This window comes from Choloepus didactylus, chromosome 25 (genome assembly GCF_015220235.1).
Source record: "Choloepus didactylus isolate mChoDid1 chromosome 25, mChoDid1.pri, whole genome shotgun sequence".
NCBI classification, from domain to species: Eukaryota; Metazoa; Chordata; class Mammalia; order Pilosa; family Megalonychidae; genus Choloepus; species Choloepus didactylus.
In genome coordinates this window covers 5,516,789-5,530,208 of record NC_051331.1, presented here as the reverse complement: position 1 = coordinate 5,530,208, position 13,420 = coordinate 5,516,789, and the positions used below count along the sequence as shown (strand labels likewise).

Here is a 13,420-nt window from a genome sequence, read left to right as displayed (position 1 = left end):
AATGCCGCTGGAATGCAAAATACCAGAAATGGACTGGCTTTTATAAAGGGGGTTTATTTGGTTACATAGTTACAGTCTTAAGGCCATAAAGTGTCCATCAACAAAGGGTACCTTCACTGGAGAAAGGCCATAGGCAGCCGGAAAACCTCTGTTAGCTGGGAAGGCACGTGGCTGGTGTCTGCTTGCTCTCAGGTTGCATTTCAAAATGGTGTTCTCCAAAATGTCTGCATCAGCTTCCAATGGCCATTTTCAAAATGCCTGTCCCAGCTACAGCTAGCTATGAGCTCCTTCTGTCTGAGCTTATATAGAGCTCCAGTGAACCAACCAAGGCCCACGCTGAATGGGCCGGGCCATGCCTCCATGGACATTATCCAGAGTTATCACCCACAGTTGATTGAGTCACATCTCCATGGAAACAACCTAATCCAAAGGTTCCAACTTAATCAACACTAATATGTCTGCCCCTACAAGACTGCCTTAAAGAATATGGCTTTTTCTGGGGGACATGATATATACAAACCAGCAAAGCAATAGAGGAAAGAAGTAAAATAAGACATATATATATATTGTTTTCTACCCTCTGCAATAGCTCTTGTTCCTACAACACAAGTGCTTCATGCAAAAGACAGGCTAGGTAAGTATTAGGTACTGCAGGTTCAGTGGCTTTCTGAAAGACTGTGAAGAAATCATGGCAACTATGGAGATTGAGCCAGCACTGATACAGAGAAGAGATTACAATTTGACTGAAATAAAGATGAAAAGGAATCCCTAGCCACTTCTGAGATTAAATGCATGTACTGGTGTTGGAGAAAATGCTTGGGGGTTGAATTCAGAAGCAAGGGCTCCCAAGTGTTTTTTTTTTTAATTTTTATTTTTAAATGCAATATTGAGATATATTCACATAACATTCAGTAATTCAAAGTGTACAATCAGTTGTTCACAGTATCATCATATAGTTGTGCATTCATCACCACAATCAAACTTTGAATGTTTTCATTATCCAAAAAGTAAAATAAAGATTAAAATAAAAAAGAACACCCAAAACATCCCATTCCCCTCTACTCTCCATTGTTCATTTACTTTTTTTTTAAAATATGGTTTAATTGAGATATATTCACACATCCTACAGTCATTCAGTTTACAATCAATGATTCACAGCACCATCATGCATTTGTGTGTTCATCACCTGAAACAATTTTTGAACCTTTTCCTTACTTCAAAATAAAAATAAAAGCAAAAAAGAACACCTAAATCTTTCCATCCCCTCCATCCTGCCCTATTCTACATCTAATTTCTGTCAAAAGCTTCAAGTGTTTCCTTCTAGCCATTCCAACACACTAAAAGCTAAAAAGTGATATCTATATAGCACACAAGAATACCCTCCAGAGTGATCTCTTGACTCCATTTGAAATCTTTCAGCCGCTGGAACCTTATTCTGTTTCATCTCTCTTCCCCGTTTTGGTCAAGAAGATCCTCTCAGTCCCACAGTGCTGGGTCCAGGCTCATCCCCAGGAATCATTTCCCATGTTGCCAGGGGGATTTACACCCTCCCAAGGGTTTTGTGGTTTGCTGTGGCAAAGGCATAAAGAATTGTTGTGCTTTAGGGTTTTGCAGACTAGGTGTCTAAATGGAGCCTATTCACATAATATGTGATGTTGTTAATCTTTTCTGTTAACTAAACGTGTCATAATTTTAAGAACAAAACCTCTTCTATATTTTAAGTCATAGTGGGTTGAATTGTGTCCCTCCAAGTCCTAACTTCCAGTTACCTGTGATTAGGACCTTATTTGGAAATAGAGTCTTTGCAAATGTAATTAAGTTAAAATGAGGTCATACTGGATTATGGTATGATTATGACTGGTGTCCTTATAAGGAGAGGGAGATCTGGAGACACAGTGAGAAACAGGGGGGAAGCCATGTGAACACGGAGGCAGACATTGGAGTGATGCTGAGACAAGCCAAGGAACACCTGGGGCCACCAGAAGCTGGAAGATGCAAGGAAAAGAGCTCCCTAGAGCTTCAGAGGGGGGATGACACTGCTGATACCTTCATTTCAACTTCTAGTCTCCAGAACTGTGAGAGAATAAGTTTCTGTTGTTTTAAGCATTATATATATATATCTATATCTATAAAATGTATGTTATATATATATATATACACACAGCTATTTTAGACTCTTTGGGGGGTACTTTAGTAAAACCTATTCAAATTTCAACCTCACATGTCCTTTGATCATCAAACCAACTTGTTGATTTATTTTATAGAAATAAAAACAGAATATATACAAGAGAATGCCTAGCCACAATATTGTGGTAGCGACAAACCTGGAAGAAACCCAAAGGCCCATCAATATGGGAATGTTTGAATACATTTTCACTATCCTTTTGAATTCCTATGTAAAAACGAGTGCTACATATATGCACGTGTATATAAATATGAGATACACTCAGACACCCTCTGTGGCAAACAATTTGGCAGCATCACTCAAAATGAAAAATTGACATGCCGTTTGACCAAACTGCTCCATTTCTACGAATTTTTCCTCGGGCACAGGCATCAAAAAGCATTATTCACTGGAAAAGCGGAGACCCCGCCCTCGGCCACGTCCCTGATTCCTGGCCCCGCCTCCACCCCGCCCGCCCAGGCTCGGCCCCGCCCCCGCCACGCCTTCCAGGAGTGTTCCCCGCCCCCGGCGCCTGGCCCCGCCCCACCCACTACTTCCGGCCTGCAGCGGCGGCCCCAGCCCCGCCTTCCGGGAGTAGACCCCGCCCCCAGGCCCGCCCCCGGGCCCGTGCCCTGGCGCCCGGTGCCGCTCTTGTCGCGCTTTCCTGGCTTGCGCGACGGTCCCGGTTTCGTTCCTCGCGTCCGGTCGGGACCCCGGGCTGGTCCGGTGCCTACTCGGGGCCTCGGGTGGCCCCGGGACCCAAGTACGTGCCCGCGAGAGGAAAGTCGAATCTCCCCGTCGGTGACTGGACGCCGCGGCCGCCGCCCCTGCGGCCCCTCCGGTCCCTCCCGTCGCGGGGGGCGCCCCCAGGCGCGGGCCCCGGCGCCCCTGAGCCGGAAGCGGAAGCGCCTGCCGGCGGGATCATGGCGACATTCGCCGAGCTGCCGGACTCGGTCCTGTTGGAGATCTTCGCCTACCTCCCGGTCCGGGACCGGATCCGCATCTCCAGGTGCGGCTCCGCCCGCGGGGAGGGAAGGGCCGGGCGGGGGGCGCAGGCGCAGACGCGGATCCGGGCCCGGCGGGGCCGGGGTCGTTCTAATGGCGCGTCCCCTCCCCCAGGGTCTGTCACCGCTGGAAGAGGCTGGTGGACGACCGGTGGCTGTGGCGACACGTCGACCTGACTCTCTACACGGTACGCGGGGCGGGCCCACGGGGCTGAGTCTGGGTCCGGGTTCGGGGTTGTGCGGCTCCCTTGGTAACCTGCTTATCCGCCACCTGGGGCAGGTTGCCAGGCCCCCCGGGCCTCGGTTTCCCAATTTCCAAAATGGGGGATAAAGACCATTATGCGCTCTCGGGGCAAATGTGGGGATTCATTGAGATCGTGCAGGGGAAGGGCTTAGAGCAGTGTCTGGCATATTGTCCGCCTATAAATGTCTGACTACTTTATCGATTATTATTATCATTGGTGAGTTTATCAATTATTATTATCATTGGAGAAGTCATTTTCCAAAGTCAATGTAATTTCCAGTATTAATTTTCTGAATAATGCAATTGAACCAGTCCCACTTCCTCGTATTTACATTTTCTTTTTTCCTGTTTTTATTAGGAAATATTTCAAATATCCAGAAATGTATAGAGTATCATGTAACAAACAACTAGGCACTCACCACCCAGATTTAACCTGTTTTAACTTTTGGCCTTTGTTTGCTGCTGCAGAACATCCATCCCTGTTTGTGAAACATGCTCATACGTATGACTGTACAAAAAGGCATGTAAAACATAGGTATAATTGTTGCACTTTTTGGAACTCTTCTCAGTGGTAACCACTGCCATAAAGTGCATTTATGTTTTCTTTCACGTTTTTTATTTACTTATGTGTGTGTGTCCATAAACAATATACAACACTGTTAATGTGTTTTTAAAGTTTAGATAATGCTATTCTATTCTTTAGATAATGCCCTTCTGTATATATTCACGTACAGCTAACTTTACTCATGCAACATTGCTTTTGAGATTTATTCTTACTGGCATGTGTAGATCTAGTTCATTCCTTTTACCTGCTGTTTAATGAATATACCACAATTTATCCATTTTCTTGTTGGCAGACACTTAGGTCATTTCCAACTTTTTACTGTTATAATTAGTATTAGAGATGCTTCTCAAACTTCGTTGTGCATGTGAATCACCATGGGGTCTTTTTTAAAATGCAGATTTCTGACTCTGTAGATCTGGGGTGAAGTCCTAGATTCTGCATTTCTAACATCATCTCAGGTGTTGTCTGGTCCTTGCTCACACTTTGATTAACAAGAACATCCTTCTGTCCTTGGGTACAGATATGAGTTACTTTGAAACCTAGAGGTGTAATTTCTGAGGGAGAGGGTCAATTATATTTTATCATCTATGGTTCTTTATCTACAATTCCAAAATCAGAAAGCTTAGAAAGTGAAAAGTATTTTAGGTAATCTTGGCACAGATTCATTTGCTGGCAAAACCTGACCCAAATTGGTTGGTGTGAGGCTATTAATGTTTTTTCCTTATCCTATTTAGAGTAGTCTTATCCTGAAAAATATTAATCTGATTACAGGGTACTACCTTAGATCCACTGGTGGTATTACATAGGGTATTTGCACCATATTAATTCTGAAACCCATATGACTCCAGGGGTTTTGGATAAGGGATTGTGACTCTGTATAGAAATTATTTTCGTTGAGATTGCCTTTTTTTTTTTCCCGTGTTAGTTATTTTTTCCAACATTTTAAAGGAAAAACTTCAAACATACGTACAAGTTGAATAGAACAGAGAACACCAAGATACCTACCATTAATGTTTAATCACTTTTGTTTTATCTTCTCTTTATCCATCCATCTATCCACCCATCCATCCCTCATCACAGCCATCTGTCAATCCATCTTATTTTTTTGATACCTTTCAAAATAAGTTGCAGCCATGAGTGAACTTCCTCCCTTTTAAACTTTAGCACAGATATTCTAGAGATCAACATTTGTTTATAGTTCTCTTTTTTTTTTGAGGTATAATTTCCATACTAGTAAAAGTCAGTTTTTAAAAACACACAACTCATGAGTAAATCTCCTTGTAAAACACTGAAATATTACCACAGATAAAACTAAGACCCTTGAACATTCACCCTGGGTCCTCTTTCCATCCTTAGAGTAACCACTGTTATCATGTCTGGGATAGAGGCCATCTCCATTTTTTGTGGATTCTGTATTTGCAAATTAATCTACTGTCTAAAATGTATTTCTAACACTAAAATCAGTGTTAGCTGAGCTTTCATGGTCATTATGGAGATGCTCAGAATGGTTAAGAATTTGAGTCACCCGAGCTGCACGTTCCCAGCTGAGCAGTTGAACAAGGCGACATTTTGCCTTCTTTTTTCAGCTCTCATATTGTAAACAGGTGTCCTTTCTGTAGTCTACTTAGTGCTATGTTTTCACATTTTTGTGCATTTTGTGGGTGATTTTGCTGTTTAAAATGTCTTCTAAGCTTAGTACTGAAGGTTTGTCTAGTGTTCTTAAGTGCTGGAAGGCTGTGATGTGCCTTACAGAGAAAATTTGTGTGTCAGAGAAGTCTTATTCAGTCAGGAGTTACAGCGCAATTGGCCTGAGTTCAGTGCTAATGAATCAACTTATTATATATTATATATTAAATAAGATCTCTTTAAACAGAAGCACACATGAAAAGAGGTTATGTATTGACCAGTCGGCAAAAATGTGACCTAAGCTTGTATTTCCCCAAGGGTCTATAGTCTCCATTTGCAGAATGCTGTGAATCGACTGCATTTCCTTCCAGCCTGTCTTCTATGCGTTTACACCCATGCGACTTCATTGGGCAGGAAAATGCAGTAATTATGAGAGCGAGATTAGGCTTTAGAGTTAGGCTGAGTTGGAATCTTGGCTGTACCTTTTGCTTGTGATGAAATTCTGGCCAAGATGTTTCCTCTGGAGTATCTGCTGTGTGACCACGTAACATGTGTGCTCTCTAGTCCAGTGATCAACACTGCCTGGCAAACAGTAGGTGCTCAATAAATATGCATTATTACCGGAATAATTGTACCCATGTAAAAATGTAGTATTGTTTCTTTGTCTTTTACCTTTACAATATCATTTTGCCATCTTTTTCCCCTCAGGTCTTGGGGAGTTCCAGTTGCTGCCTGTGTGGCTATGTCTTTTTCCCCTCAGGTCTTGGGGAGTTCCAGTTGCTGCCTGTGTGGCTATGTCTTATCAGTGGATATTGATTTTCTATCCTAGATTTTATTGTTAAAACAATGCTGCCAGAAATCAGTGTTTCTTTAGGGTAAGCTCCAAAAAAGCGGTATTGTTGGTTCAGGCAGTGTGTGCATTTAAACAGATTAAAGCATTGATTTTTTTTTTTTTTTTCTTTTAAACCTTTTAGTGTGAAATACTTGTAAACTTACAGGACAGTTATAAAAATAATACAACCACCACACAGAGAACTCCAACATACCCCTATACTCTCAGATACCCAGATCCACCGATTTTAACATTTTGCCACATTTGCCATATCATTCTGTCTGTCTGTGAATATATCAATCCATCTATTTATCTATCCATCTATCTATCAGTCCATTTTCTGAACACTTGAGTGTAGGTTGTATACATCATACTCCTTGAACTGCCATGTACATTTCCTAATAGTAAGGATATTCACTTAAACATCCTTGAGTGCGGTTATCAAGTTAAGAAACTTAACATTGATATAAAGTTTTTCACATGTCCCAATAATGTCCTTTTGAGCCTTTTCTCCTCCCTTGATAGAAACCGTCCAGGATCACATATTACGTTTAATTGTTACTACCTCTTTAGTTTCTCATGCTTTTAATTGAACATATACATGACTTAAACTTTCCCATCTCAACCACTCCCAAGCATATCGTTCAGTAGAATTACTGATATTTACAATGTTGCAGTACCGTCACCATCTTCCATTACTAAAACTTTCCCATCTCCCCAAATAGAAACCCTATACCCATATGCGGTAACTCCCCATTTCCTCTGACCCCCATCCTGGCAACTTATACTCCAATTTCTGTCCCTATGAGCCAGCATATTCTCAGATATTTTCTTTGTAGTTACCCTAGGGCTTAAATTTAACATCTTAAATCTATAACACTCTTGTTGCCTCGATAACAACTTAATTTCAATGATAAACATAAACTATTCCTATATCCCTCCATCCCCCTACCTTTATGTGGTTCTTGTCACAAATCACTTGTTTATACATCATGAATCTGAAACCAATGCTTAATTCTTTCATTTTATAAGATAATACGCATTTGCCTTTTTGATCCAGTAGGAAGTAAAAAGTGAAGCTACAAACCAAAAATACAATAATACTGGCATTTATATTTCCCTCTGTTGTTACCCTTACTGGAGAGCTTTATTTCTTCATGTGGCTTTGATCTGTTGTCTACTGTCCTTTCCTTTCAACCTGCAGAACTCTCTTTAGCATCTCCTGTAGGACTGGTCTGGTGGTGATGAACTCCCTCTGCTTTTGTTTTATCTGGAAATGTCTTAATCTTTCCCTCACATTTGAAAGACAGTTTTGCTGGATATAGGATTCTAGTTTTTTTGCTTTCAGCACTTTAAATATGCCTGCTTATATCTGTGGTTTCTGATGAGAAATTGGCATTTAATCTTACTGAGGCTATCTGTAAGTGACATGTTGTTTCTCCCTTGTGGCTTTCCTAATTCTCTCTTTATCTTTGGCATTTGACACTTTGATTATAATATGTCATGATGTGGGTCTCTTTGGGTTTATTCTGTTTGGAGTTTCTTGAGTGTCTTGGAGGTGTATATTCATTAATTTGGGAAGTTTTCAGCCATTTTATCTTTGAATATTCTCTCCACCCCTTACTTCTCCTTCTGGGATTCCCACAATGTGTATATTGGTGCATGATGGTGTCCCACAGGTTCTTCAGGCTCTGTTCACTTTTCTTCATTCTTTCTTCTTTCTGCTCCTCAGGTTAAGTCTTTGTCTGGTATATCTGGTCCTTCTCATTGAAGATTTCTCCTGCTTTAATTTTCTCCTTTGTTTGGGCCATCACTTCCAGTTTCTTTGTATGTTTTGTAATCTTTCCTTGAAACCTGGACATTTTGATATTTAATGTGTTATCGCTGGAATTTAGACTCTGGGGTGTTTGTTCCTTAAGCGTGTATCCAGCTAGTGTTATGACAGCGTTTTTCTCACATGCCAGGAACTAACAACAACAAAAAAAGGATAAAAACCCAAACACCTTTCCCAGTCTTTGCAGATTGACCCGTGACAGTCAGTCTCTCAGCCAGCTCACAGAGAGCTTATTCGTACCATGAGTTTAGAGAATAGCTTGAGGCCAAAGCACAGGGGCCTCCCTGATCCTTTTTGCACATACTGCCCTAGGAGTTTCCCTGTTTACGGGATTAGTAATGTTCTTTCCTAGGAAACAGTTTCCTCATGGTCCCTGGTACTGCACTAGTATCCTATAGCCAGCAGTCCCTGTCCCAGGCAGCCACTTGACTGCTCTCCCACGGCATTCTTTAGACTAGCTCGAGGAGCTGATTTCTACACTCACGGCAAGTTCTGGGACGGCGAGTGCCTCAGGCTACCACCAGACAGATTGAGTCAGATATGCATGCTCCCAGTATGTGGGCAAGGGTTACCGGGCCTCCTGGAGAACCAGGACCAGGAACCTGTGCCCTGGGAGGCTGGGAGCCGTGCTGGCGAGGAGTCGGGGAGGGATCAGCCAGGGTGCCTGGAGATCCCACCACTTTTAAGTAGCCTTTCTCTTGGTATGGTGCTGGCCCGATTACTGCAGTCCTTTAACTGTTTTCTGGAGCTTTGAGAAAGCTGTTCCTGCCAGTTCTTGCTGGTTGTTTACAGCCTCTGTGGATGGATAAAGCCCTGAAGCGTCTCACTTGCCGTCTTGATCAGGGATGGGTCTTAAAGCATTGATTTTTAAAACTAATAATTCATACACAGGATTCAAAATTCAAAAGGTGCAAAGTAAGGTCTCCTTCCTCACTGTCCTGACTTCTCCCTCACTGTCCTGACTTCTCCCTCACTGTCCTCCTCCCACCGCCATCTCCTAAGTCACCCCGTTCTCTTCCCTGCAGGCAGCGAATGTTCCCATTTTCTTGTGCATCCTTCTAGAGAGGATCTGCACTCAAAAACCCAATCGTATAGTCTTAAAAAACAACACAGGTGGTAGTGGGTAGCTCCATGTTACATTTCAGTAGAAACCGCCAGATTCCTCTCAGAGTAGCCAGAGCGTTTCCCACCAGCTGGGCGCCAAAAGATCTGCTCTCCACATCCTGCCAATATTTGACATCAAGAAACTTAAAGAGTTTTCTCATCTGTTTTGCAAGGAAGGCTTGACTCAGCTTTTGACTTTGTGCCTGTCCATTGACTTGAGTGGCCAGGGTTTCTAGTGTGTTGTGCCTGGACCCAGGAAGATTTGATTTCTGTGTCAAAAGCGGTCACCGAGTTACTCTATGCAGTTTCTTTTTCTCTCTTTTCTTCTTCTCCTCCATTTCCTTCCTCTCCATCCTTTCCTTATTTCCTCCTTCCTTTCCTTCTTATTCCCGTCCTTCCTTTCCTTCCTTCCTTTTCTCACTTTCCCTTTCTTTTCTTTTTTCTCCCTTCCTTCCTTCCTTCCTTCCTTTTCTCACTTTCCCTTTCTTTTCTTTTTTCTCCCTTCCTTCCTTCCTTCCTTCCTTTCCCTCCTTCTCTCTCCTTCCTTCCTCCCCCCCGTCTCTCTTCTTCTTTCCTTCTTTCCTCCCTCCCTCCCTCCCTCCCTGCCTCCCTTCCTTCCTTCCTTCCTTGTAAAATGTACATACAGTGAAATGCACAGTGGGATCAGTTACATTTTGGGGCTTTTTTTTTCCTACCAAGTCTAACTTCCCAGGGCTAATTTTTGCAGCTTTCATTCTTACCAGGCTGTGATTTTTTTTTTTTAAAATACTTCTGTCTAAATTCCCTGGTCAGTTATAGCCTCTTCAGTTTTCTTTCGTGTGCTTATTTCTACCAGAGGTGGTCATTAGGAAACAACTAAAATGCTGTGCCTTTCTACATACTCCAAAGAGGAGAGTCTCCTCTTGTGCTGAAGACAGACCTGTTACTATCTCCCCCCGACAACCTTGCTTTTGTTTCAACTCCTACAAGTCCAGGTGGCAGGGTCAGACTGGCTTGTTGCCCCTTAGGGAGGTCACTGGCTGGGGCAGGGCTGGTGGGAGAAGAGCAGAAGCCCAGGGGAGCAGCACAGCTCCCTTGGGGCATGTCTCTTCTCCAGGCCGGCCGGGGACTCGGGTGCCCTGTGTGTCTCACTCAGTCACCGCAGTCTCTGGCTCTTGCAGATGCGGCCGAAGGTCATGTGGCACCTCCTCCGCCGCTACATGGCATCCCGGCTCTACTCCCTGCGGATGGGTGGCTACCTCTTCTCGGGCTCCAAGGCCCCACAGCTGTCCCCTGCCCTGATGAGGGCCCTGGGTCAGAAGTGCCCCAACCTGCAGCGTCTCTGCCTGCACGTGGCCGACCTGACGATGGTGCCCATCACCAGCCTGCCCAGTACCCTGAGGACCCTGGAGCTGCACAGCTGCGAGATCTCCATGCTCTGGCTCCTCAAGGAGCAGGACCCCACCGTGCTGCCCCTGCTCGAGTGCATCGTGCTGGACCGCGTCCCCGCCTTCCACGACGAACACCTGCAGGGCCTGACACGCTTCCGTGCCCTGCGCTCACTGGTGCTGGGCGGCACCTACCGCGTGACCGAGACGGGGCTGGACGCGGGCCTTCAGGAGCTGAGCTACCTGCAGAGGCTTGAGGTGCTGGGCTGCACCCTCTCGGCCGACGGCACCCTGCTGGCCATCAGCCGCCACCTCCGAGACGTGCGCAAGATCCGGCTGACCGTGAGGGGCCTCTCCGCCCCTGGCCTGGCGGTCCTGGAGGGCATGCCGGCCCTGGAGAGTCTGTGCCTGCTGGGCCCGCTCATCACCCCAGAAATGCCCTCCCCAAAGGAGATCCTCTCGTCTTGCCTCGCCATGCCCAAGCTCAGGGTGCTGGAGCTGCAGGGGCTGGGGTGGGAGGGCCAGGAGGCCGAGAGGATCCTGTGCAAGGGGCTGCCCCACTGTATGGTCATCGTCAGGGCCTGCCCCAAAGAGTCCATGGACTGGTGGATGTGACCAAGGTCCCAGGGTGACCTGGAGGTCCTGTCCGTCCCAGCTTGGTGACCCTGGGCCCTCCTAAGTAGCATCTTGAAGAGGGTGGGTAATTGGGCTGAGGCCTGGGGGGGGCACTGATGGGTCCACGGCACAGTAGAGAGAACCGAGGCCTCTGGACAGCTGGAATCCTGGCTTCATTGTGTGCCAGCTGTGTGGCCTTGGTCACATCAGCCAGTCTCCCTGTGGCCCAGTTCCCACATCTGGAAATGGGGAAGAACATAGCTACCTCATGGTTGCGTTGCAAAGCCTTACTCCTTGACGGCCCCTGGCCCTGAGAACCTCCTCAAGGAAGGCGCGTTCTCCGGGGTGCCCCAGGAACAGGATGGATGCAGAAGGGTGGGGTTAAGGGTGAGGGGGGCCTGAAGGGCCAGGCCCCCCGGGGAGGCCCAGGAGGACCATCCGTGCCTCCACACCCACACCCCCACACCCCATTTGTGCACCTGCATGCATGTGAGAGACACAGAGAGAAAAGGGCGAAGGCAGCTTGCGGTTTGATTATCAAAATGTTAATAATGGTTCTCGGTTGTATTTTCTGGATTTTGTATTCTGGATTTTCCATGTTTTCCACAGCATATATTATTTTGCTATTAAAGAAAAATAACTTTTTTCCAAAACAAAGTGTGCAGTTGGTTCCTTCAACAGATGTTTACCGAGGACCTACTGTTGCTCTGGCACCGTTCTAGGCACCAGGGTCTTCACCATTACGCTCAGCGGCCTTTCTGACAGCAGTGAACCAAACCCAGACAAGACCCTGCCCTCTTGGCGCCCGTACAGGAGAAGGCAGGGCAGCGAATGGGCAGCCGGAGTCATGGGATAATTTCAGCGACTAAGAGACGACAAAATGGGCAGGCCCGGCCCCTCTGAGGCCCAGACCTGTGGGCTGGAGAGAAACCAGCCACAGGAAGAGCTGGGGAAGAAGGGAAAAGCTAAGACCCTGAGATGGGAAAGGGCTTGGCATCTCCCAGGCCTGGGAAGAAGGCCCAGATGGCAGAGTGAGCAAGGGCAGAGAGAGAGGGGTAGCCTTGGTTGTGATTACAGGCAGTTCAGATTTTGGGGGTCCAATAAATAGCACGGCTTTACCAGCCTTTTGAGTTCTGGTGCACTTGAGAGATGCAGGTGTCTATCAGGCAGGCAACGGTCCCGAGGGCCCGGGACGTGAGCGTTACTCTGATCTGAGCCGGGTGGGGGATGTGGTTAAGCCCTGGCTTTGTGGGTGCCCCACCTGCCCAGGCAAGCTGGAGCCAGGCACCCTTGGTTTCTTCTTCCAAATTCACTCTTCAGAGAGGAGATGGAGACTTTTCTCCCATGCTCTTCCCACTGGGGAGTGGAGTGGAAATTCCTTCTCTGTGGCCACATGGGGACCAGGGTGTGGGCGCTCCCTTGATGTGGCCAGGATTAGAGTAATTATCCAGAACCATGACCAAAACCTAGCAGCTCCAGCCCAGGGCATCTCGAGGACTGGACAGATCCAGGCTGGGGCTTGGGGATTGGTGAAATCTTGGGGCTGCTACAAGCAGGGAAGGAAACGGTATCTGTTATGCTGGCAGAGGGTGCCTAGAGATCTGGGGTCTTTTGGGAGTGTGATGGAGGTGCCAAAGCCAGCTCTTTGCTGGGCTCATCTGGCTTTCCTGGGGGTGGGCAACTCCAGGGGGGAAGTCAGCTTCCAGTAGGAATGGAGCCAAGAGATGTTAAGTTAGGGTCCGTCGTACGCAGGTAAATATTTAACAGCCAGCTCTAGGGTCGGGGGAGAGGTATAGGGCACCCTGATTTGTAGTGTTGGCTGATTTCCACGCTGTAACTACCCCACCATGGCCGGTTTCACACTCTGGACCATTCAACAACTGGCTCACAAAATTCCCGAAAATTTAGCAGTTGGCTCTTGTAAGCTGGCATGAGGCACGCTGCAGCTCACCACTCTGCCTCAGTGATTCCCGAGGGGTGGTAGGATTGCAGGACCTCAGACAGAGCTCCTTCCCTCTTGTGATCTCCAGATCTCCTGACTCCTGATCGTTGTCTTCTCCCAGCT

At 46.3% G+C, this 13,420-nt stretch overlaps 1 protein-coding gene across 1 annotated transcript; it reads left to right on the top strand.

The window, feature by feature from the left end:
• Positions 1–2,784: 2,784 nt before the first annotated feature.
• FBXL12 (F-box and leucine rich repeat protein 12) lies at positions 2,785–12,006 on the top strand. Its single transcript, XM_037818213.1, has 3 exons — positions 2,785–3,173; positions 3,284–3,356; positions 10,534–12,006. The coding sequence occupies exons 1-3, from the start codon at positions 3,088–3,090 to the stop codon at positions 11,353–11,355; spliced, it is 981 nt and encodes a 326-aa protein (XP_037674141.1). The 5' UTR covers positions 2,785–3,087; the 3' UTR covers positions 11,356–12,006.
• The last annotated feature ends 1,414 nt before the right edge of the window (positions 12,007–13,420 follow it).